Below are 27566 nucleotides of genomic sequence, written 5' to 3'. Positions count from 1 at the left end.
TCTGGAAAATTAACGTTATCCTGAAAACGTTTTGACATAATTGCGATTAAACAATACGTGCCAGTTCAAATGCCAATATTAAGAAATATCCTCTGGTTGATGCATGCAGTTGGATGCATGACGCGTCAGTTCAATTTGATTTACCGAAAGCTCTAAAAAAACAAGACGTTTATTTTACTTCATATACCTACGTAAATCCATTCCCTGAAAACAGTACAAAACAACTATCCTTGATTAAAATATTTAGGTACCTACGTAATAAGTTCACACAATGTAATTTGACGGCGTTATACTTTCTAAGAGAATTGTTTAGATACAATGGAGCGTTTAGTGACGTAGAGAACCGATTGATAAAAAATTGACAATCTATTTTTTAAAAAAATCTCCAAATAATATTTTAAGCTTGTGAGAAAGATGCATCGACTTTGTGACTCTTTAACTTTAACTCTTCGGAGGTCCCCTTTTTAAATTTTCTGTTGAATCGGTTATGTGATTTGTGTCAAAAAAACTCGTCACTGTTTAGATGTTATCATAATATAAGTATTAATCATCTGGACTGTGATAAGAGTCAAATTCGTTTGACGGAAAAATATGAAAATGGAGTGTAAACTATTTTTCAACAGCTGTTAAAATGATAGATTAAGTATTTGTATAATATATGCACCTGCGATCTACAAGTAATAATTTTACTGCTTTTAAAACCGTGAATATCTGTTGAATTTAACCGTTGCTTGTTCAGTGGTTGTTTAAACCAAGAACATGTATTAATAGGTTCAGCAAATTTCTATCAAGGGTTACAGGTAAGAAACCTGTGAAAAATTATCATTGAATGATGCCGAATACTCAGATTTGATTATATTATTATTGATGATGTCAATTAAACTGAATTTTTAAAATCTGTTTCGAATTATGTCAGAAATTAATAGTTTCAGTGAATTTAATATCATGTTAAATATAGTGTCTATTATTGGCCACCACTGCATGCAAAGAGTAGAATAGCATTACCTACCAATGGAAAAACATTAATATTCATGAGAAAGGGAATGGAACAGTGACGTGGAGTGAGAGAGGGTTCAAGGAAGAAACTAAATTGCTTGTACAGTGACGCCGAAAACCAAACCAGACTACTATTACGTTTGCCTGTAATGCATCTTCCTATCTGTAGGTATAGTATGTCGCAGATTCAATATGGTTTATATAATATTTTATTAAATTTTAAGTAAATTAAAAAGCTCGATCAAGTCACTAATACGGAACTATCAGGAAACAACTAAACGTTCTTTGACCACATTTAGAAAGGCTGTGTATTAAAAACATGTCATGTGCCATAGGAAGTATGATAAAATACAGTAAGTTCTGAATATAAGAAGATGAGATTAAAGGGATTTCAGTTATTTGAGAGGAGCATATAAGAGTGAAAATGGAAACCACATTGAAGTAATAGTATCAGTAGTATGAACTTAGAAATAGGTGGAGAGCCCACCTAAGGAAGTACGGAAGAATATCTAAATACCTTTGATAATTATTAGAAACTTTATTCTGACATATATAATTTAGAAACTTAGAATGAATAATGGAGTTCAAATATTAAAGAAGACAGATTAGATATTATAATTATAGTTCAACTAAAGTTGTTTTTGTTAATTTAATTAATACTAGGAGCAACGTAATTAGGAGCACCTGAATATTTAAGAGTTCCACAAAATATAAAATAAAACTAATTAGAATAGCTAATGGTGATAAAAACAACATTAAGATATTTGTGTTTAGCGTAGACGAGTACTACGGCGTGTAGCCTGCCTATCTACGGATCAGCTACGCGACACTCTGTACAAGCATACCTACCTACCCTTCCTAAGCCTCTTGCTTTATTAAATTTGGAACGGCAGAGGCTCGTAGCGCGAGCTTCAAAGCAAAGCAAGTTCAGTATCACAGATCAGAGCAGTCACTCTTTATTGGAATCCTTCTTATCGACGTTTGCATAAGCGGGGTATTAGATGGATGCTTCTACCATACTACGAGTACTACAGTATTTATTTATTTACAAAGAAACCCAATGATACCCAGTACCGGTATGAGTTTTACGGACTTATTTCTTTGAAGTATTATAGATTATAGTCGTTTGAAAGAAAACAGTGCTCTATTCATCGAACATAGCCTGCGGAGTAGTGTAGGTATAGTAATGCTTTTTTCATATTGTATCCTTTCATCTGACTTAGAATAAACAGAATGCTTTTAGTAAATCGTATGGTATAAACGTTATAAGCAAGGAAACCCTAGTATAAATCGCTATACATCAGTAAAAATCACATCGCTTTATTTGATCCCACATTTTGTAAATCATTTGTGTAGGTCCCCAATAGATGTATTTTAATTTAAATGATTTGACATATTTTCATGAGTTACATATATATCAAACTTTTAATCATTGTTTTAATGTATTACTTGAGGTTTTACAAAGCCTCTATCAAAAATATAATAAAATATGTAGATTTTGAAATATATGTACATACCCAAATACTTTTTAGGGAATAGGACGATTTGGTAGTAATCTTAACGCTATCTATATACAAGGAATTTGTACGATTGCCACCTCGCCGTCAGTACATATAAATGAAATGTGTGAAAGAATAAACACATGTTACTACTTTATAGCCAAGAGAATCGTACTATAGAATAGGTACTAACCCGTGGCCCTTTATAGCAGTGGTTTTCATGTGCGGCCGCGTGGTGGCCGCATGCGTTCACCAGCGCTTTACAGAATAATATTTCAAAAATTTATTTATAAAATTATGAAATTGGTTGAATAAATACACATGACTTGTCTTAAATTTTTTTCCACGCTCAAATGATCCATAATGTGTTTTTGTGATGAGATCATGTGTGAAATAGTCCGTTTCTGAAAATAAAGTCAATACTCATAATTAGCAACAATTGCTTTATTAATATTGTCGATTTTTCCTACAACTGTATACTGGAAAAGATCATTCAGGGTACCTAATGCACTTCATAAAAAAAACAAATATCGAAGCCAGTTGACAAATGTAAACTTAGAAACAGCCATGCGGCTCGCATTGGAAAAAAGGAGTATTGAGGAATTTTCATTTGCATTATTTTTAAATAAATATGTATGTACCTACTAGAATGTTCAAATGTCTTTGATTAAATGGACTTATCTATAAATAAATTAATCCATTTTCTTAGTATGTAAATAAAATTTAGCTTTAATTTTTCCAATCACAACAAAAATGAAATTTGGTGCGGCCACCAGATGTTTCTATAGAAATCTCAATGTCAATTGTGCGGCCACAGTTAAATTTCTCGTGAGAACCATTGCTCTATAGTCAGACCGCACCATAAGCTGTGAATTTCGATCGTAGCGCTAGTTATTGCTCCTAATTCGAATGCAAATTGACAAACTGTTTCTAATTGTTGTGTATTATAATAAATGGTAGGTACTATGATAATTAATTTGAACGGCATATGCAATCAAGATTCGTCATTTACCACATTGCATTCGAAAATAATCAGAACCACTACCATGACCCCCACAAGGAGGGGGGGCTGCCAGGGCTCTAGCCAGGGGGCCCGGGTTCAGGAAGGCCCGGCGTGACGGGTCGACCAGATAAGTGAAATAAACACAGATCACAAATTTGCTGTAATCGTAAAAAAAGTCGCCTGTGGCGCTATTTGACTTCAATGATATTGATAATTAAAAATATCTGGTTGTACGATGCAATTTTTGACTGTGTGCCGATACTCTACAACCCCATAATTCAAATGGATGTTTATATTGAAAATACAAAAAATCGCTTATATATACTTACCTTAATTTTACCGCGCACACCATTTGGAAAACGCTACTGCAGCGTGTCACGCTGCCTTTACCCTTAGCGATAGGTAGGGGGCCCCGCAAAACATCCTAGCCTGGGGAACCGCTTCAGAATATGGAGGCCATGATCACTACCATCGTAAATCAGTATTTTTCAGTGCTGCGGCCTGACTATATATGGCCTTGGTACTTACATGTCCCTACTAAAATGTATTAATAGGAATTATTGTCAAGATGTCAGTGTTTTTGTAGACCTTGGTAAAATACAGATTTCATTTTATTACTGAAAACTACTGAAATAAACGAATTATAAACTAAATTATACATATATTATATCCTTTAAATATTATAACATGTCTAAAGGCCCAATGACATCAGTGTCGTTTAAGAGTAGTGTATTTAGTAACAAATTAAAATAATCAATCGACCCAAACTTTGAGAAAATCATATAAATATACTGTGTCCTCGTCGGAAATCAAACCCGGAGCTCCCGGATGAAAGGCCACCGCCTTACGCACTGTACCATGAGAGCTGCTTGAAGAAGAAAAGCTTTAAAACGTATTATTAGAGATTTTTTGTTATAAAAAACTGTGGTAATAATGATTGAATTGCTCAACATTTTGAAGTTATAATGAAAGCAACTAGCCTATTATTTTATAAAAACCTGCTACGAGGCAGTCAATATTAATACAAAACATTTGACATGTATTGTCAACACTAAAAATTTTATTAAAGCTTGCTTTTGTAGAGGTTTTACCCAACTATACAACTGACACGTTATTGTCTGTCTTCATGTTTAGAGCATAGATAATAGCGAGTCGGAAACGATAGTTGTCTAGAGACCTTCAATATATATGTAGAGGTTACAAGGGCACTCAGCTCTTTTCCAAATTATCCAGTTTAAAAAAATTCAGGATCAACCTTAGATAAATAATTAACATAGTTTAATATAACTTCATGCTATCTGCCGTGTAATACTACTAATGTATTTATGCCATATAAACGATATTAAATACCAATGCGTGTTTTCCATCAACACTGCCCATACAACATCAAATGTCACATACAAAAACAACCGTCTAAATATAAAATAATAAAGGGGGTATAAGATAATAAAGGGGGTATATAACAAACAAATAACAACTACTACCTTCATACTTTTTGAATTCATTGTATGTATAATTGTATGGAAATTTTCATGTAATGTGTGGCTGCATTTTTGCCACCCAGTCATGTCATAAAAATGTATGCGAAAACATGAATAATTCAAAATTGGGAAGTAAATTTAGGAGGTTGGGATGAATTATAAAATAAAGTAAACACTACCTAACTATGTTTACGCATCACCGCCAGCGCTGTTTTGAATTTTCGTTGTGTGACAAAATTTTAAATTGAAAAACAACAAAAAGAATAATTAGTATTTTATAAAAGCATTGTAAAAAATAAACAAACAATTTTTATAATACGACGACAAAATGAATATGATTAATTGCCTAAGCTTTATCTTTTAAAACACAAAACGTGTTAAATAATTCTCCATTCTGAGAACAAGTAACCCATTTTAACACTAAATAATTTGAATAAACGATTTCTCAGAAGGGATAACAAATACGAATCCCAGAATTGTTTAGACAGGTAAAATGAAATGAAAATGTCAGCTCTGGCCTTAGCTGACGCTTCTGTGGGGATTTAGTGTGCCACGTTAAAATGGTATGACAAATTATCAAAGCACTCGTTATTAATCCGCTGTCAAAGTATCGGGGACACTGTCAGCTAGCTGTGCGAGAGTCTAAATTCCATGATTGTATGATAAAATTAGTATTTCACATTTTAAAAATGAGATATTCGGGAATATTTGTCAATTTGCTGAATTTACTGCATTTTTATGATACTGAATAGTTATACCATAATTGATCATTTTTAAGATAACAACTCGCTTCAAAACAATTACCCAGGAGTAGGGAATCCAATCCCGGGATCCCGAGCTATTTTCGATACCTATGAATCCCGGGATTGATTTTTTTATCAATTTTTATTCAAAAAATACTTTTAATACAAAATAACTACATTAGAAATAAACTGAGTTTGAATGAAGTTTGATGTGTAGGTTGCCGATTCATTTTATTTTTTCACATAGATTATTAAAAATGAGAAAGATTGGTAAAAAAACAATGCTTCGCACTTTTAACAAAGTAATTCCACCATGATATCCTACGTCTTACGGCAGTTTCATATTTGGCTGACTAATTAGATTTATGAAGCGGAAAGGCCATAAGTACGCCATGATTATTTGCTTTACTATTTTAAATCTCGCTGATCTATTCATTATGTCTTTACTATCAGAAATAGCAATCTCATATTAAATTCACATTATTATTTATATTACAATACTATTTACTCCATTAAACTTGTGTATTTCCAAGATTTAACGTATACAATATTAACAATAAATGTCTTAAATAGTATAAATTATACTAGATTTATTTTTGACCGATTTTATCAATGTTATTTGTAAATATAAAATTTTTATATGAACAATGAAAAAAATCCCAATCCCGGGATTGTCAAATTGTAATCCCGAAATCCCGGGATCAGAATTTTGGCTCGGGATTGGATTCCCTACCCAGGAGCCCCTAAATTCTCAAATGGTAGGGAAAAATCATTTTTTTGTAATTGGTATCTGATTTGATTAATTTTCAATTTGAAAATATCTTGTATGGTGCAGAATACTAATTTAAAATTAAACTTAACATGTTGCATTTTTAACCATGTTATATCTATATATTAGATATTCTATACTCTGGGTCCGAACATACATTGAAAACAATATGTATTTTTTTGCCAGACCCGGGATTCGTGTCATTATAAAACGACACATAATCGCCATTCTGGGTGTTGGAAACCTATAAAATATCAAAATGGTGGCCAAAATTTATTTTTTTGTGATTTGTATAATTTTTAGTTTAAATGTGTATTTTATGGTGCTGAATACCAATTCAAAGTTTAATTTAATAATTTGCAATTGGAAGCCATAGATACCAATTACATAATATTAATTTTAAATAATATTCACAATGTTCAATAGAAATCACAAATCTCTCTGGACGCAATTTTGGTTGCATAATTATGAATAAATTCACAGACTCAGTAAATAAATTAATATATGGCATATCCATTAGGTACTAATGATTTTCATTTATTTTATATTATCGAAAAGAAAAATACATTTTAAATTATTGGTTAGTAGGTACATTAAAGACCACATAATACTAGTTAATAATATTTCAATTACATATTTGTTTGATATAATTATTATGCTGACCTTTTCTATCTGTCAGATAGAAAATATTCAAAATTGTTAAATATGAAACTAATGACTTAATATTACGATTGCATAACATATTTTTTTCATATATATTGTGTCTAGAATATCAGGTATATAATCTCTGTAATTTTCTAAACGGTTTCCTATATTTTTCATAATTTTAAAATAAGTAGGTAGTATTAAATATTCGTAATCGACTTCTTAGGACCCAGGTTCCAATTTGTGTATCAGTCAGAGTATTGACCTAATAGGTTGAGCAAGTGGCTAACATATATCACTCTGTGGAGGCCCATATGATCTTATTAGGATCGGACACGGTCGGAAGAAGAAGAATCGACTTCGTGCCAATTTAAAAAAGATCATCTTAGATAATATAATTTTATGGCAGATAGGTACAAAGTCGTGAAAGAGCAAATATTGATTATTGGCAAATGCTAAAATTATTTTGGCTGTCTTTAAATCTTTAAAACGATGTGATGTCTTTTGGAAATTTTCCTATGATGGTTATTATTATATCGAAGTGAAAATGTCAGACAAATGTGGTATTTGCGCGGGAAGTACGTTTTTCACAGTTACTTAGTGTAACAGCTAAAGTTTAGTTTTATAAAAAAAAATAAGCTTATACTATTACGCTGAGATTTGTAAAAAAAAAATGATACATAAATCTACAGAGTGGACCTACCGAAAATTATTTTTATACCTTTATATATTTTAGAAAGCATGTTTATATGGAAACTGATTATTTATTTTCGTTATTATTATTTAAGATAAGGTTGGTGTTGAATTTACATAACCATTTAAAATATTGATTTAGGTATTTTGCGTAAATATTTTCCCAAAAATACCACCACTCACAAATATTTCATGTTATTTATAAAGCATTCCTGTGTTGCTTTTCAATTACACGGAATAAATATTTACGTTCGTAAAATAAGTTAGAAAATGTTTTGAAATTTCCTCTTTATATAAGAAGATAATAAATTTCGCTGAAAAACACAGCAGATTGGGAAATATTTTCTTCTTTTGTAAATCTTTTTCCATTTGAAAAACACGTGTAAAAATATTTATATTTTCCAAAAACCTCCTTTCGCGGAATCAAATGGAATATTTTATCAGTTGACATAAAGTATTGTGATGTAGGTCTATTTTTTTTATAAAAGATGCCCAATCAGTCTATGTTACTGTCTGGTGTGTGCCTATATCAGTATTTTACATTTGAAAGTATTAGATGCCAAATCAGTTATCTCAATAAAATCTTATTCTGAGTAAAAAATATCAGTTAGATGTGCTCATAAAAACCGGCTGTTAACAAAGTATTACAGTATTAAAGTAAAACAAAACATTTTGCTTAATATTTATAATATTTAAACGTATATATGTGCAAATACATATTTTTGAAGAACATTAGAGGCATAATTACAAAGTTGTAAGCTATTTCTTGACGAAATTTGAAACATCTCAGACGTTGTAGTTATTATCAATTATTCGTAAGAAGGATTCGTAATTTAATGAATATAGCGATTAATAAATAATTGTCTGTAAAGTTAAAGATGTCAATTCAAATATCAACCAGATCGGTAAAGCAGGTAGATATATTTCTGAGAGTTTCTCATGTGGTACTTACCCAGCCGTGAAAATTATTTACCAGACCGTGGTTGGTTTCGTGTAGGTACAATAATATCATGTAAACTATTTTTTTAATCAACGAATAATTCACAAGATTTGAGAATGTAATATTCTTTAGTGAAACCCATAATTTGAAAAACCTCAAAATCATACTTATAAGAAAAAATACGTCGCCGGGCGGGACTCGAAACCGCATCCATTGGTGTTTTTTCTAAAGAAAAAAGTGACATATTTCTTATTTTCCTTTGAAATGTCTTGAACAATATTTAATATATATAAATATTAAAATAAGTTTTCTATTTTTGTTACAGGACTGAAACGACAATAATTACACCACGACGATTAATCTGCAAATCACCATCAGGGATGAAAAACACAAACGCGTTCAAACCAACGGCCATCCACACAGGCGAGAGCTCGCGGCAGATATGTCACAACACTACAGGACGTCCGTTCTTCCTATCGATGCACGGACTTCCGGCCGCGGTAGACCGGAAAGACCCCCACTTGTCCACAATATGTCGCCGGATCGGGGCGCACTAACTACAGCTCAGTATTTAAAATACGATCGAACCTACAGATATAGCGAAGACAAATTAAACTATGACATATTCACGGATCACAGAACGCGATTGGACAGTCAGAAATTACCGTTTATCAGAAAAAACGGATTCGTTTATGAAGATATTTACGCGAGATCAACGTGGAATGGAGACTTTAAAAATAAACACGACTATTCGTCGCCATATAAAGCTATCAAGCCTCAGTATCTCACGTTGGGTAATGGTATTGGTACGAAATATTCTACATTACCCAAAAGCTGGAGTGCTAATACCGGGTCAAGTTCATATTCAAGAAACAGCCACCTTGTAGCACCGGTGAGATCAAATTTTAGACCCAAAGAAGATGAGCTATTTAATGATCTTAGCTATGAACGAAGAAGACCTCCACGAGATTATCGTAGAGAATATATTTTAAGTTTACAAGATAGACTGAGTAATGAGCGACGTTTTGAGAACACTAAAGTGTATGGCAATAATAATAGTGTATCTTCTAGGTATTACGTCAATGCCGCCGTGGCGTCACAGATGGGAAATAATATACCATTGAGACACAAAAGTGTTGATTCGTATCAGAGTGGAAAGACAATAAACGGAATTAAACAAGATAGATGGCCTGTGAGACACTCAGAATTCTTCGATCACGTAGTGCACCAAGATACTGGTAAAAGACAGACAACAAAATTAGTTGCATACGAATATAACCAAGTGAGATACGCTGAAAATAGGCCTCTGAGAAGAGCAGAATATGAAGTCAAGAAAAACGTGACATTTTCTGAAGTAAGCGGCTGTGAAGAAAGAAATAATGTTGTCGGTGGCAAATCGGGACTTGTGAGAGAGTTGGAAGTTGCGTTGAGTCAGGTTGACGATGGTAAGGTGAACAGGGCTCCGGGTTTGAGGAATGGAGCTGCTGTTGTGATTCCTAACGGCCATTGTGTTGGGGCTGGAAAGTTTGTTCAGCAGACCTACACAGCTGGGAGACTGCCGCCCAAGGTGCCACCTCCGGGAGGATTCTTGACTGGGTTGACGAAGAAGAAGTATTTGTCACAGGTAACATCTTTTTCGTTGGGCTTTTAATAGAGATTAGTTTAATTATTATTCAATAGATTATGGACCTCATATGTTTAGCAAGTGGCTAACATCTATTTCGCACTAAAAAAAATGCATATAATTATGATGGTAGGTAGAATTGCTCATTTTCGTTGTCAATAAAATTATTCATCGACTTATAGGTACATTAAAAAACATGTTCAATCGATTTAATAATATGTTAAAAAAAAATACTATATCTAGGGATTGCAATACTGACTGAAAATACTAATATCGGTATTACGGCATTTCCCATTGAATACCGGTATTAATATCGGTACTCGTAGCGATGCTGATGTTTGTCCTATTAAATCTTTTATGTTAATTAATACATTTTGTTTTCACTTTCAATAAATAATACAACGGTATTGTCTGATTTTTAAAACCGGTATTTCGGTATCGAAAAATATTGAGATACCGGTTTTGAATTATATTAAATTTTAATTGTATTTGATTTAAGTTTTGTACCATTTTCTTTGAGTATTTTTTTTTTGCGAAACAGCAATATCGTCTGGAAAGCGTATGTGACTGAAATGTGTTTCGTTTGAAAACACTATTAAATGCACTTCATGCCAGTTTGACCCTACGAATTTCAACAATATTAAATTAACGTCTCAATTTAGGTTTCGTATTTATTTTAAAAATACCCTTAAAATGTTTCCGTAGAGCGTAGACTGCCATGTGGCGGAGAAATACCGGATGCAAAGCACGTCCTTTGGGAATATCCTAAAATGTGTACGAAAAGGAATGAGATGCTCAAGTCAGTTAAACCAGATATTGGACCCATCGGATCATCCGATTAGGTCGCTACAAAGACCAATTTTGTTGCATTTAGAATATTTATGGCATCATATTGCCAACGCGAAGATCTCTTCACTTAACTTTTCGATAGTTTCGTGTTCGCTTTTGTAATCCATTACAATTTTATTTTAATTCTGTTTCTATATGGTCCTCTCTCCCATTGGCGCTAGTAATCTAATACTCCGTTCGCAATACTATCGTGCAATATCTGCGCCTGCGCAGTAGAATGATAGTAGCGAATCTGCCGGTAAAACAACGAACTACACCGAGACCTAATTTGAGGTTAACCGATTTTCACGACCTATCAAATAGTACCAAGCAATTATAACATCACTTACTCTTGAAGAATTAGATTGGCAAGACAGCCAGCACTTTTACGCGTAAAAATTATTTATGACGAACTTAGCCTTGGATAACTGCTCCTAAGACATTCCTAGTGATAAAAAATATGCTTCACACCAAACGTAGTGTCCTGTAATATACTCGTTAAGGGGGAACATATAAAAAGTTATGACGTAAAGTTATAAAAGAATCTAGTTCCAATTTATTATAATCCAATTAAAATAACCTTTGAGGCATCTTAACTAGATGTCACTCTAATTATAAATAATTATATATTAATGAAGAATTCTAACTTCAGTGTCATTCTTTTTAATCATAATATTCTTCTTTAAGTTGACAAAGTATTGTAATTAAATCTGTAATCCCTTTGGTCGTTGTGCAAGGAAGGCTGTTCATTTGGTTTTAATCCAGTCACATAGCAGGCAGGATGCGCTGTTGCGAAAAAATCTACTTTATCCGTTCATGAATATTCAACTTACTATTTTACTTCTCCAAACACCGGAGGTACACGTTTCCTGAAAAACCTCCGGCTTATCTCGTAAGAACAAACTTTACGGCAGCGGCGCGACGGGGAACTGATACGGAGAGGGTGAATGTATGAATCAAGATTTTTATTATTTTAGAAAATAATATTTAAAAATATGAAATATTTTTTTCAATTTTCGTTCAATATGGATCATCCATATATGACGTGAAGCTCTAATGGGTGGGGGAGGGTCTTAATATAACCGCCGAAATATAAACGGAACATTTTACTTTAATCAATCGTTTTTCGGTTCGGTTTCAATCGGTTCAAAAACTGACGTAGTATAGATAGGAAGTAAAAGATTTTGTGACGATGGGAGGAGAGGGGAATCTAAGTTAGTGTTATTGATGAGATATGAGATCTTGATATTGATGAGATATGAGATCTAATTAATTGTTATTTTAAAATAAATAAATCCAGATTAGTCTTTTTCCATATTTTGGCTCAGTTAAATTAGATCATCATCACCATAGACACGCAGCCAAGAGAATCACTTTCTACCTTTGTGCCAACGTTACCCTTTGCATTATTCTGAATAATTATCCTGATGTTCTTTACGAAATAATAAATTCATCTACATTATTACAAATTATTTTTTAAAATGCTGATCTTTGTCATTTTTAGAAAAGCTAGGCCTCTTTTTTCTTAAAAAAAATACTTAGTTTATTTTTTTACCTTATAGATAGTAGTAAATTTAATGACTTGGAGGCCCGATGCACTGATTGATTTCGAGTAATAAAATAAAACCCATAAACTCTAACTACCGAATTTTTTTATACCATGTCCGATCCTAATAAGACAATAATATTGGCCTCCACACAGTAGAGGTCGACAGATTTTTAGTTTTTACGACAAATTGATGTTGGCTACATGCTCAAACTATTAGGTCTATACTCTGACTTCAAACATAAATTTAAAAAATATGTGTATTTTCCAGACCCGTTATATGACAGTTGTTACAGTTATATGTTATATGCCATTGACGTTAGTTGCAGAAATTTTGTTATGCTTGAAATATGTATACTAAATTTGTGTAAAATACGCATCCATTTAAAAGTGTGGTATAACTACTGGGTTGAACTGCTTCCGGACCCGTTTAAATCTTCTAATAAATCGATAACGTCAAATAAAATCGCCGCTGCATATTTATGGTGTTTTATATCAAAGACAGTTGGCAACACTGAGGAGAATGACAAAGGCGACCCCTTCCCTCCGTTCTCCCGGTTACACCACTGCACCGGAATGTTTCCTTTTCAATGGCGCGGAATGAAAAAAAATAAAGGGGAAAAAACGAAAGTTTTGCGTAAAAAGCATGCAAAAGCGGCGCCAGCTTCCGTTCCAGATCGTATTGGTTCGGTTTTCTTCCTCCTCGCCAGTGGCAGTGAGAGTGACAGAATGATAAACGGCGCCTGTTCGCGCATCGCGGCGCAATGTTCCCCGTCCGAACTTTTTGATTGCGAATCGCAGCCCCCCCTACAATCTCTCGTGCGCACGACTTTTGTTTTTTTTTCATTGAGAGAATTACTCGGTATATACAATATACATACTGTGGCACTTAGCTTATGATACCTACTTTTCGGGGAATGACTGGAAATCCGATATGATTTCAATTCGAGGGATAGGTAATTGATAATAGGTAGGTACTTCATAAACTATACTTACTTATACTAATTTATATTAAAACCATGGCCCCCACAAGGGTCCCAGGTTCGAATCCTGGGTCTGGCAAGTACACATATTAATTTTCAATTTGTGTATGAATCAGAGTATGGACCTATTAGGTTGAGCAAGTGGCTGACATCCATTTCTCGTAAAAACAAAATCTGTTAATACAAACCTCCACTCTGTGGAGGCTCATATAATCTTATTAGGATCGGATATGGTCGAGGGCGGGGGGGAATGACATAAAAATTATAGCGGAAAAGTTCTGTGACATCAAGTCTTGGTCTAGCAGTACCATGTATATTTAACTATCAAGAGGTGCTGCTACATACACGTTACCTGAACTTCACAACGTAACATTGTGTAAATAGAAAAAAAAATATATAGATACCTATATGTAACTAATTCGTTGGTATAAATTAATTATATATCAATCGTGCGTTCCATTCATTTTGGCGTTCAATTACGATATTCATGTGTTGTGTATATACATCTTCATAGTATAAAAGTATATGCACGGTAGTACAGTATTGTTTTTCCAATATGTGTTTGATTCAGAGAAATAACTCACTGAGTTGGACGGTTAGCTAACAACAATCTCACGTAAAAATCCTATCCACTTTGTAGAACCGATTATGAGACAAAATGATAATTTACATTTAATTACTTATACATTTAAAAAATAATGTCAGAGAAGATATTATGTATAAACTGGAAAATGTAGGTACCACGTGCAAAATCTGTTTTCAGCTTCAATTAGCGTTTCTGAAATTATAAGTATGGCTCGATCTGATGATGCGATGGTTTTTGTATTTATTCCAGGTCGTGGCATCATTGGCAGTATCTCTAGCTCCATTCGCAGGAGGTCTTGGCAAAGGATACAGCTCACCAGCGATCGCTTCGCTGCAGCAGCTTAACCTTCGGAAGCCGTATAACTCGAGCGCCCAACTCGAGATTCCTGTAACAGACCAAGAAGCTTCCTGGGTTGCCAGTCTCTCCTTACTTGGTACGGATTACAAATTAACTTTTTACTATTTTTCAATCGTTCCACAATAGTGTACAAATGACAATAAGTATTATAATAAATGGGGATAAGTGTTAAGTTCTGAAAGAAATAAAAGTGAAAGACGGAACGTCTAAAATATATTTCAAAAGAATTCTTCAGTTGTTTGGTCATGTAGCCAGAAGAGAAAATAATTACTTGTAAATATATAGCGGGCGTATAATCGAACTTGGCACGCAGCGTGGTGATGCTAGGTGTAGCAGTGTTAGTACATATTAGTTTTTCAAATAGCCGCATCTCAAGATTAATTGTCGTCCTCAATATTGCTATAATCAAGTTTTAAGAATGTCTAGATACGCGTTAAAAACCGTCACGCCTGACAATTAATTTATATCTCGAGATAATTAACTCTCAAATTTATACATTTTTATTGATTTTGGAGCTCAATGATAATAATGTTGAATAGTTTAGTTAGTTATCTATATTTATCTTCATGAATATCATCAAGTATAGCAACCGAACAATCGTTCAGTCTGTTCTGACGCACCTATGTATATATTATATCACCAGGTGCTCTCTTCGGTGGAGTGATGGGTGGAGTAGCGATGCGGCATGGGAGAAGAAAGGTGTTGTTGGTGATGTCACTGCCGTTCAGCCTCTCTTGGATCCTCACCGTCTTTGCGACCTCCATCGAGATGATGTTCTTCACTTCCTTCATGGGAGGTTTCTGTTGTTCGATCGTCTCCATGGCATCGCAGGTTAGTATTTATATCGAATATTATTTCTCGGGATTGGCAGGAGTGTTGCATTGGCAGATTCTCACGCCGACCGTCTACCATGATCAAATAGAATAATCCATAACTCTTTCTTTCACTGATCGGTGACGTTGGGTCGAAGATTTTCGAGAACATGCTAATATCCGAATCAGCTGTCAGCTTCCGAGTAGGCCTACATGTGGCATACCCTCTATTGCTTTTGACATGACGCAAATTTGACGTTTACATAATATAATATAATGAAAACTGTCAGACATTATTTTAATAGACAAAATTATTATAATACAAATCAAAAATAATATGTCAGTAAATACAATGAGCAACTTGAAATGTGACAGGTGAAGATTTATAGTTATACAATCTGCCCCCCTTTTCCCTTTGCAAAGCACGCTACTGGGCATAGTATTTTTATTAATCACCATGAAAAGAAATGTACATTTTCAGAAAACCCAAATTTAAATCGATTTATTTTACATTCAGTGAACTTCACAACTTATACGTTCAATACGTTTACATCATGACACGGAGGGGGGGGGGGGAGAGAAATTTGTGAGAATTTTAACAATTGTTATAAGTACAAAAAATAGGATAATTAGATCATCAATACTATTAGAAATATCAGAGATTTAAACCGCGTACCAATAAGTCAAAAAATGTAGTTACCAAATACGGATAAGTAAGTAATATTATATTCTAGCATTTAGATTACATACAGTAGGCATATAAAATAAATTCAGTCGGATAAAGCCTCAGATAGTAATTATCGTCATCTTACTATTAAGACCAAGTCCGATATTATGTAAAAATTAAGTTTGTTCTACAAAATTTAAATAATAAAACATTTTAAATTATATCAAAACCTCGGTCTCTAGACTCGGTCTCGTGGTTTCAAACATGGAATAAAACCTCGTATTTCACAACCAGCGTTTGCAGATTCATCGATTTGAGAGGTGTTTAAAATAAATTGTTTTTATTACTGTAGCTGTTTTTCCCTTCCCCTCAACATTCTTCTCAAAAATACATACGAGGTTTTAATAAAAATGTGACGTTATAAATCCTCAAGTAAAGGAGTCATTAGCATTATTTTTGAACTCATAATGCATGTCAAATAGGTTGCTGTAAATTTGTTCTATTTTCTGTTGCTAAAAAATGGCTCGTTAAGCGAAAAATTTTAAATACAAATTTGGTGTGGAAACTCTCTAAAGTGTATTCAAGAAAGTGAAATTTCTTACTAAGTAATATTTTCAATTGAAAAGGCAACTTGCCTTCATAGGTACCTACAACAAAGCGCGTAATGTAGGGAAGTGCCTACAGTAAAAAATAATGGGACGAAATTTATGAAACATTCTTTGTTTTAAAAGATACATACCATAATCTACAGCGTGATCCCAAATTTGATGCGACTAAAACTTTATTAATAATAAAACAAAATATCATTTTTGACAGTGGCGGTTTTCTGTTTTCCGCTTATCTTATCAAATATGAACATTTTAAGAAGTTATATATTATTATTTTTCACAGGCGCTTAAAAACTTTGCAATAAAATCATTAAGTACATGTATAATAAAAAATACAAGATTGTTTCGAAAGTGGTCCACGACTCTGCTACATAGAACCGCCACCGATCTTTAAAAACATCCAAATTATATAATTGCTTGTGATATATCAACATTTTCATTTCTCGGGACTCGAGAATTTTCGTAATCAAGAATATTTTGTTTCTTCGGGATTGGTTTTTTGTTTCCTCGAGAAATCGTTATTAATACGAAATTATGTACTCATTCTTGCTGATTTAAAAAAAGTTAGATCTTCCGGCAATTTTTTTACCGTCAAATTTTTTGAGTAATTTCGCTCATATTGAAACTACAAACGTTTTTTAGCTATTTCGACAAAAACAAATAACAAGGAAATTTAAAGAATTCCGTGCAAAATGAAAGTCAAGGCATTTTTTTTACCGAAAATTAAATTTTATTGAGAAATTCCATATCCGTTTTATTTAAATTGCAGTCGCAGCTTAGCCTAATGAAGATTTCTCGAGAATCTCATTGATTATTTCTCGAGAAATGAAACTTCTCAAAATTTCGGAAAAACAATTTCTCGAGAGTTCTCAATCATAACCTCAAACTAAATCGTTTCACATACTTACTAACATTTGTTATACATATACATACCATTACGTATTTATTTTCATAAATTTTAAATAATTTACTATCAAGATTTATATATTGGTAAATATTATGTATATTCACTCTAAAATAATTAATGTATAACGCGGTCTAATTCATATACCTACATTATACGTAATAAATAGAATAATTTTTTTGTATAGATGTGAGGTAGTGAAATCATCCCTCTATTTATCAAATTTTCTTCCAGAGTACCATGATATGAGATAATGTTTCAACTCGAGATGTTCGATACATTTAATTAACCACGTGGATAATTTATTAGGTATGTTAATTTTTTAGAGAAATAAGACAACATCATATAAGATAAGTTATTATAAAATAGATTGTACTTGCTACCTCCCCCCCCCCCAAAATAATGGTGTAATAATTGAAATCTTATATTACACACATTGACAAGATCAAACAATATTATCCAAACGACTGGTTGTTCTGGGAGTGGATCAGAGAAGACTCACGTCTACCGTTTTATTTTTGTCTGGCTATTATGATTTTTTAACTGTTTGTATCGTTACATAATATGAAAACTCTATAATTTTTTTTCTGATGTACAACCAACCGTGCAAGATGATATATCAATAAATAAACATTAAAAATAATTCCGTAAAAATACATCAGTTTTCATCCCAACTTTAACGTTGGTCACGAAAGATACATTATGATTATTATTTTAATAATGATATTATTTTCTATGTTATGAATATAATAATGGAGGTACCTTAGTGGATACACTGTAATATTATAAAAAAAATGTTCAATCTTTAAATATTGCGTGGCTAAAGATTTTCTGAGCTCTTTCTTATTAAAAAGTCAAGATTTAGTGGGTACAAAAAATTATAAGTTCAAATTAAACATTTCTGCCAACAAGTGCAGAAAGAACTAAACACAAAAATATGTTAATTTTTTATACCTACTTAAAAATACCGAGCGCCAAAAGTTGAAAAGGTCGGCAGTTCCAAAACTTTCATTTTCTCTCTGAATTCTTTCACTTTTACTTTTACCTTGTTTCACAGAATTTTCTTCCGCGTTTTATTTTTGTTAAAAGTATGTCTACTTTTTTTCATTGTCTTATCAATATATTTCAAAGTTAAATAGAAAATGCTTGTATTCTGTTAATATGTTAGTAATAATAATATGCTGATCCCGATTCAGAATAATGATACAACCAAATCAGGTTAAACTTTTTTCCATTTGACCTATTAATAGTTTTAGAATATTTAATGAGATTCAATGGAAATTTCCCGAAAATATATATTACTTAACCAATGAATATTAAATTTGTGTTTTAGAAATTAGTTTTGTAACAAGAATCCCTGCGAAATCTTTGTGCACATCTTCAGTTTAAAGAGTGCCTAAAATACTTAATGAAGATTCTGCATTAATTTTCTTTACAATTTCTTATCGTGGAAAATATTTTTTGTATAATGAACGTAGTTTGCATTTATTCAAAACATAAATGGAAAATTTATATAATTTACGCGTTTTTTTGGATATTCATTTTGTTATACTCTCTACCACAGAAGGAAGAATCAATAACATAACAGCTAAAGAATATTATTAGGTTGTCAAGGGATAGTCTTTGAAAAATATAATTATAGTTACCTACTAGGTATACTCCGGGATTATAACTAATTGAATCTTGAAGCAATGTGTAAGTTTTACACCTACCCATTTGCAAAAACATATGTCATTATATATTTATGAGGATGCTTCGTGTCTAAAGCATATATGGATCGCAAGACACTGCTAACTATTCGTCAAAAATCCTCATTCTGCATGATGTCTGCTGGATTGTGCAAATGGAATGGAACTGGGCAACACACATCTTAGCGCCACAATGCAAATCTTAACCTTAAAGAAAGCGTTATTTATGGTAGAGTCTTTGCCTTAACATTGACCGTAGACATTTTGTATTAGACTTGCTTGTCTATATTATGTATTTCATTCATATGTGCAGCTCCCAGATGCCCGTCAACCAGTTGTCTTGTTCTGTAGTAGTGCTGTTTTAATTTATGTTGTCGCTAGTTGAGTTTATATTATAATAAAAAATGTGGACCCACTTAGAGGGTTTTGTCATGCAGTTTCTAATATTATTATTTTTTTCAACAGGTTTACGTGAGTGAAATAGCCGTGCCGGATATTAGAGGCTGCCTAAACGCCGTGTTAAAAATAGTTGGCCACCTCGGCGTACTAATGTCTTTCATAGTGGGAGCGTATCTGGACTGGCAGCAGCTAGCCATGTTCATTTCCATCGCTCCCATAATCCTATTTTGCACCATGATATATATACCGGAGACGCCGAGTTACCTGGTCCTGTGTGGCAAAGAAGACGAAGCCTACAAATCCTTGGTTTGGTTACGAGGTCCAGGATCGGACATAGGCCAAGAGCTAGCTACAATAAGAGCCAACGTACATGCAACGAAGAGTTTTAATAATCAGAATCTGCAAACAGCTGGTAGCACAGCGTTCAACGCTTTACTGACAGCTAGAATAGGTGGACCAGTACTTATAACTTGCGGCCTTATGCTATTTCAAAGATTATCAGGAGCACAGGCGTTCAATTTTTATGCAGTGCCTATCTTCAAGAAGACTTTTGGAGGTATGAATCCTCACGGAGGAGCAATTGCTGTAAGCTTTGTTCAACTTCTTGCGTCCTGTCTCTCAGGTTTACTAATCGACACCGTCGGTCGATTACCTTTACTAATTGCTAGTTCCGTTTTTATGTCCATGGCATTAGCCAGCTTCGGTAGCTATGTCTACTACGAAGAGGTCCATAAAAATCATCAAAAATTGCAGAGTATTTTGTTGAACCAAGCTGCTGGACAGAACGACTGGATACCTCTGCTCTGCGTTCTTGTTTTCACTATAGCCTTCTCATTGGGCATGAGTCCAATATCTTGGTTGTTGATAGGCGAATTATTTCCTTTAGAATTCCGTGGATCGGGCAGTGCTCTAGCTACGGCATTTAGTTATCTCTGTGCTTTTATCGGAGTTAAGACTTATGTTGACTTTCAGCAAATGCTTGGACTGCATGGGGCCTTCTGGCTTTACGCTATGATATCGGTCGGCGGTCTTTGTTTTGTTGTATTGTTTGTGCCAGAGACTAAAGGGAGAGATCTCGATGAAATGAATCCGAAAGCCGTGCAGAATTTTACTATACAGCGGTAGATTTTTCAATTATCTTACTCTACCTTTCCACAATATTGTATAACACTCTTCCTCTTTCGATATCTAGCAGTGAAACGCGACCGTACGACAACGGTCGTCTTTTCCATGTCAGTATTGACCGCATTTCGTAACTGGTGTATATCAATCCTCAGAATAAAGCTAGTTTAATTGAGCCGGTAGTATAAAATCAATACCATTAATTTTTATTGCCCTTTTCGACTAAATCCTTACTTTGATTGATGTGAAAGATAAAAGGTAATCATTTTCAGATTTATGATGTCTATCAGGCTAAAACGATAAGTTATATTATAAAAATACTTCTTTATTCGTTTCTAATATTCAACAGTGATTAAGTATAATTACTGTGTCTGCCTTCAATATAATGTAATATTATTTTAAGTTATGTGCCTATTTGAGGCATAGTATTACTTACCCAGCGTTCAATCCCATACATTAAAAATGTTTCTTCCATAGGATAATAAATTATGTTCAAGTATTCCTATACAATATTAAAATAACCTAGCCAGAAAATTATCATTGAATGTATGAAAAAAAATTAAGACGTAATGTTTCATTGACCAGATATTTCTTTGAAAAAATATCGCACCCCTGTTGTGCAAACGATGACTAGAATATTGACAATAAAACAAAAATGCTTGCTCATTTTATAAGAAAATACTATCTACCTAGTCATAAATAAATATTTCTACAATATTATAAATACATAATTATAATTAATATACCTACGAATGACGCTTGTATTAGTTTCATATTACTAATGCATAGTAAGTAGATATATTATAAATAATGCCAAGTTGTAGGTATTATCTCCCCCCCCCCCTAATATTAGTAATATTTATTATTATTATTGTTATCAGCGACTATGTATTATTGATTGACATCAGAGTAGAGAATGACACCAAATTTTTTATAAAATTATTTCATAATAATCCATTAATCTATTCATACAACTTAGATCCATTATTTAGAGGGATATATTAATGTATTTTATATAAACATAAAAATAAATGGTTTATTAAGCGACGTTCTTCTTTCAATACCTAATAAAGAAACTCAATATATATTATATTATTGTAAACGGTTATTATTTAAAGAGTTTACCACTATCTTTATCATTTTTATTCTTTTGGAATTCTATATAAAAAAGGTAATAAGAATCAAAATATACTCAACCACATTTTTTAATATCATGTAAACCTACTACAAATAACTCGAGGCTCGGCTTTGGCGCTAGTGTCGCATGTGAGTATTGTCAGTATATTGCAAAATATTAATTCGCCAAACTACCGCACGTCAAGCTGTAGTTATCAGTATATATAGGTACATTATGTATTTATTTTTCTGGATGTTCACAATATATACCTGATATTATTATACCGCTATTATAGTTCCATCTAGTCACTTGCTCAACCTATTAGGTTCATACTCTGACTCCAAACACCAATTGAAAAACAATAACTATATGTATTTTCCACACAGAATTCAAACCTGGAACCCACGACATTATAAGCATGTGCTTAAGCCGCTATTACTTCCTGTATTTAAAACTTATTCACACAGGCTATATGTCAATAGAGTGCCTCCAAACCTGTCTATAAACAGTATCTATAAGTATAGAATATAAATAAATAATTACACAGTCAAAATTAAATACATTAAAACTGAAAATTTTAAATAATAGTACCAAGGTATTTTGATTTTGTTTTACTAAATGCTCATCGTATGGGGCCTTGAAACCAGTCACCACCTTGGGCCTCCACTTACCTTAAGTTGCCAATACGTTCCATTCCCAGTCATAATCAAATGATGATGCTTAAGATGCATTATAATGTTAAAAATATAACTAATTTTATTATAGTATGGTTTCGTTGTTATAGACTCACAAAATAAAACTATATTCTTACATTCCATTGAATAAATTTTAAGTAAATCGGTTTTATTATCACTTTATAACAGTTCGTTTAATTTAATGGATGTGTTGTTTTGGTTCTTATTACCTCGTTTAGTTATAATGAAGACATCTTAGACACTCATTGGAACCTTCTATACAAAATATTAACCATTAGCAATTGAATCATCGGGTACTAAGTATATGCTTATGGTTAAAATAAATAGAAAATACTTGAAGTAAACACAAATTATAAAATACTACATTTTATTATCAGCTCAATCAATAGGTATATTCTTAAAATATTATACAAATTTGTCTATGAATAATAAATTTAATAGACATTAGAATCGAGTTACAATAATTTATAATATATTATTTACCCATTACAAATAATATTTACCTATTTTATCTAGGATTTCTGGAAAAAATGATTAAATAGGTACTGACAACATTTTTTTTTTGATCTATCAATTATTATTTTATTGCCAGATATTATTTGTTTTTGTGATGCTTTAGGCAAATTTTTAGTGATGTCCGTCCTCCATATCAAAAAATATTATTTGAATTCTTTTGTTGTTAATTGTAATATACAACTTAATTCTTTTCTCCAGTATCTAAAATGCATACTTACATAATATTTAAATGCCTAATCAAAAGATTAAAGAAAATAATAATAATAAAATGTATTTATTGTACCTACAAAAGATATATCAAGTTTATTTTATTTATAATACTTCCAGTGGCAGTTTTATATGAAGTATAAAAAAGCAGTCGCTTCGTCAGAAAGTACCAACATTAACAGAATCCTTGCTTTCACAATCTGATTGTAAAAATCACTCAAAGCATAAAAATCTGACTATTGCTGTATTTTAACACTCGATGGTGCTTTATTTATTTTTTTAGAAGGGGGCCTCCACACCTGTTAATGTCTCATGGATATTTACAATCTTGTCAGTACTTCATGTAACTAAAATCACTACTGAAATTTTTTTTGAAGATATTATACTTAGTACCTATTGAAAATAAGCTTAAACCTTTAAAAATTGTAGTCTATTAATAACCCACGACTATTACTAAATTTTTATTTACCATTATTAGTCAGTGGCGGTTTTCCAGAAAGCTAGATGCAGCAGTCGATTCGTAAGACAGAACTAAAATGTTAACATTTTTCGCAATCTGAATGTCAAAGGAAGCATTAAAAAAATCCTGGAAACATAAATATTGTTGTATGTTAAATACGCGAATGCTGTTAATCTCAAAGGTAACATTATCGCAAGGGGGCCTGCAAATCAGTCAGCGTCCAATGGGGGGCCCCAAACTTGTCACAGCCTTCATATACCTAAAACTTCCACTCCATTTAGTCTACAATTTTTTGAGAATTAAAATATGGCAAAGAAACCTGCAAAGTATTTTACATTCTTTAATAATTTATTGAAATAATGTTGTGTACACGACACCATCTCTGATGATCTTTTTGTATCAATTTCAAATATCGTTTTAAGACGTATAAGTACTATTGTATTTACAGCATCCAATACACCAATGTTGCATTAAAATGAGTACAGTAAATAAGACACAGTCAGTATTGTTAAAATAATTATTAGTAATATTACGTATTTAGCTTTGTTGACCAAAAATATGAAACTTCAGTCTTCAACTACTTGTAATATTAAAAGTAATTATAACGCGTAGAAATTAAAACGGTGTATATATTGCTAATAGTGATTTGCGGTAGGATAGTCTCCTGAATGGTCTTATTTTCTTTTCCGTTTGTTTATTTGTTAAAAACATAATTTTGTATAAACTCTCAGGGGGCTTATTCTAGCAGTCTCGCATTCAAAGCAGAGTTTAGCACGTTCATATTAATCATGCAAAATGAGTCACTTAAATGTGAACATAAGTCTTTGCATCAATCACACTTTATGATTCATTCTGATTCTAAGTCATTTAAGTCACAAAGTGTAAAATTCCTTAACTCATTCGTTTAACAAGTAACTGTGAACAAAAATTTCTCCTCCTCATCAACTCGTCCACAAACATGCTTGTTATCGTACCCATCATGTCATGAGTCAATCATAACGTATCATTTACAAGATTATGTATGACTGACTTACGGGCAGCTTCTGATAACTCATGAGTTTTAAGTCAGTAGTACATGAACGATGCATGTCTACTACGTGTGTCTTGTCAAGTGCACACCCATTCTTTATTACTATGGCAGTGTTGTGTGTTGGTGGCAATGGTGGTATTTTCATATTTAACGATAATAGCTAACCTGACTGCTAGAATATGCCCGCAGATTTATCTAAGTAATATGTTGAATTTTACATTACTTATTTCAGGAGAGAGAGCTCAGCGAATATAATATATGTATCGCTGACTATAATACTGCAATATTTCTCCAAAGGCACAATGCCTCTCCACTCGTTTTTTCATTAATAGACAATTTACTTTAATCTAATTAATTCCCCTTATCATTAACCATTCAATTAATATGACTACCATTGAGTTTGTCTTGTTACAAATTGTCGAAGGTTATAACTTACTTATATTTTGTAACAACATAAAATGTTTTTTTTTTATTTTATCGTTTTAAAGAATGCATTAGAGATTTAAATGGCGACTTTATATTGACAATAAGAAAACAATGCTTTAAAAATTGTGTCGTGTAGCATATTCATCCCCTTATTAATTTAAGTAAAAAAATGTATTCATAAGTAAATGTAATTAATATTTATCGTTTGTTTCGATTGTATGTAAGTATGTACTACTGAATTTATTGTTGTAAATAGATTTTTATATCCACAAAAATTAGCTGTGATAGAATCAAAAATACCTTTGTAAACAGATGAAATACTAGAGGTTATTCATTAAATCGTATTGAGAATGAACTATAAATTAGGGAAGTTAACATATTATAATAAAGTGTAAATATTATTATAGTGAATTATAAATTACTAGTGTTGAAGGAATTTTTTAAATGTATAGAAAAATTTCCAGTCTGGTTGTGATGGTTTCATTCGCTTATAAAATTTAAATAAATAGGTAATTATAAATTATGTCAGTATAAAAAACACACTGAAAAGAAGTACGCTAATTAACTTACTATTGCGTTATGTAATTCAACACATATTATATCATGGCTGTCCAATGATATTATAGAAATTTTTACTCTACCACTGTATTTATATGAGAGATACGTGTACACTTTAGAAATATGCACCATGTTATAGCTACATCATTGGCTTTCCAAATTATTGTAAAGCTCAATGTACTAGCAGTCAAGCTAGCACTCACTAAGTGCTTCACGCTGTCATATTTGCACTTCATCAAAGCAACCGAATTATTAATTTCTAATAATTCATACATACCGTCGAACAAGAACCTCTTGTCTACGTGTTAAAACTGTGAACTAACAACTCCCTTCAGTACAGCTAATCGCACTTCCGTTTTCAAATTAGAAACACCCCCAAATTAATCATTTAATTTTACGCTTCCGTGGTGTATGGATCTATCAATTTACGTAATTTGAAGTTTTTTATAATAAAAATATGTCTAAAACGATCAGGAATGGATGTTCGAATTATTATTAGTAAACTTTTGGTTTATTGCGAAGAAGAAAAAGAGTCGCATCTAAAAGGCGAACCAATACAATATTTAAACAAGCCCCTAGCATGCATTACAGCTATGACAGGTATGTTAAAATGCAGTGTTGTAATACTATGTTTTTAAATCTGAACTTCTGAAGAAATTTCTACTAAAAGAAATTTATTTATAGAATATGTAAACATTGAGTATGTTTAACAAAATAATGATAAAATTCAAATAGAAATTACCATTACCAGTGGAGATTATAATATTAAAAACAACATGAACCTGTGACTCGTAAAATGTGCATAGTATCTACATGTATTATGTAAAATACTTTAGGTACATAACAAAGTATAAGGGGCTGTTTATTAGTGATGTCACACGATTTTCAGTATCTTTCAACTCCCCTCCCCCAATCTTCACAAAATCTTATACCCCCTGTCTAATAATATCACATTTTTGAAGCCATTAATAAATAATTGATTTCACTATAATCTTCATGGAATATTTTATTCTTAGAAAAATACAACCCCCCCTCCCTACGCCCATATTCACATTATAATATCAGACTCTCCCATTAGAATGTCACATCATATTTAGAAAACTACGTAACTATGATGTAATGAATGTATTTTAACTAAAATTTGATCATACTATTCTTTTCCAGCTAATAAAGTAAAGTCAACTGTGAACCTACTTATATATTATATTATTTGTATTTAGAGCATGATAATATATCTCCTGCCTAAAATGTACTTTACTTATTTGACGTACCTACCGATAAAGTAAAATAGAATAAGTGTTATTACCGTTTCTCTGAATACAAAATCCCCTGTTTCCCAATTGACAAGGATTCAATAATTTAACTTTGTATAAACATGACAAAGGGAAAGCTTAAAACTTTTGTGAAACTTGGACAGCCATGATATATTTTAGGATTAGGTCACACCACCGCTTTTTGTATTTTCCCAAACGAAAATGCATCAATAACGTCTTATGCTAGAATGTAAAAAAAAAAACAATTAATGTTCGAAATCCCCCGTGTATTAGTCAATTACTTCGAATTTAATATAAATATTAGGCGAAGCGAAATAATGCGAACTTACTCTAAAGTTTATATCTGTAAGTAATACTTACTGTAAATAATTATTACGTAGACTGCTTTTA

The 27566-nt window shown here is 32.3% G+C and overlaps 1 protein-coding gene across 1 annotated transcript; it reads left to right on the top strand.

Moving 5' to 3' along the window:
* The first annotated feature begins 10264 nt into the window (after positions 1 to 10264).
* LOC147074985 (facilitated trehalose transporter Tret1-like) lies at positions 10265 to 21293 on the top strand. The gene is made up of 4 exons (XM_085942864.1): positions 10265 to 10393; positions 14586 to 14769; positions 15337 to 15524; positions 19838 to 21293. Exons 3-4 carry the CDS (start codon positions 15357 to 15359, stop codon positions 20894 to 20896), a joined length of 1227 nt encoding a protein of 408 aa, XP_085798990.1. The 5' UTR covers positions 10265 to 10393; positions 14586 to 14769; positions 15337 to 15356; the 3' UTR covers positions 20897 to 21293.
* The last annotated feature ends 6273 nt before the right edge of the window (positions 21294 to 27566 follow it).

The sequence above is a fragment of the Rhyacophila brunnea genome, unplaced genomic scaffold (genome assembly GCF_057557595.1).
Source record: "Rhyacophila brunnea isolate RB1 unplaced genomic scaffold, BYU_Rbru_1.0 scaffold_15, whole genome shotgun sequence".
In the NCBI taxonomy this organism is placed as follows: Eukaryota; Metazoa; Arthropoda; class Insecta; order Trichoptera; family Rhyacophilidae; genus Rhyacophila; species Rhyacophila brunnea.
This window is presented reverse-complemented; position numbering and strand designations above follow the sequence as displayed.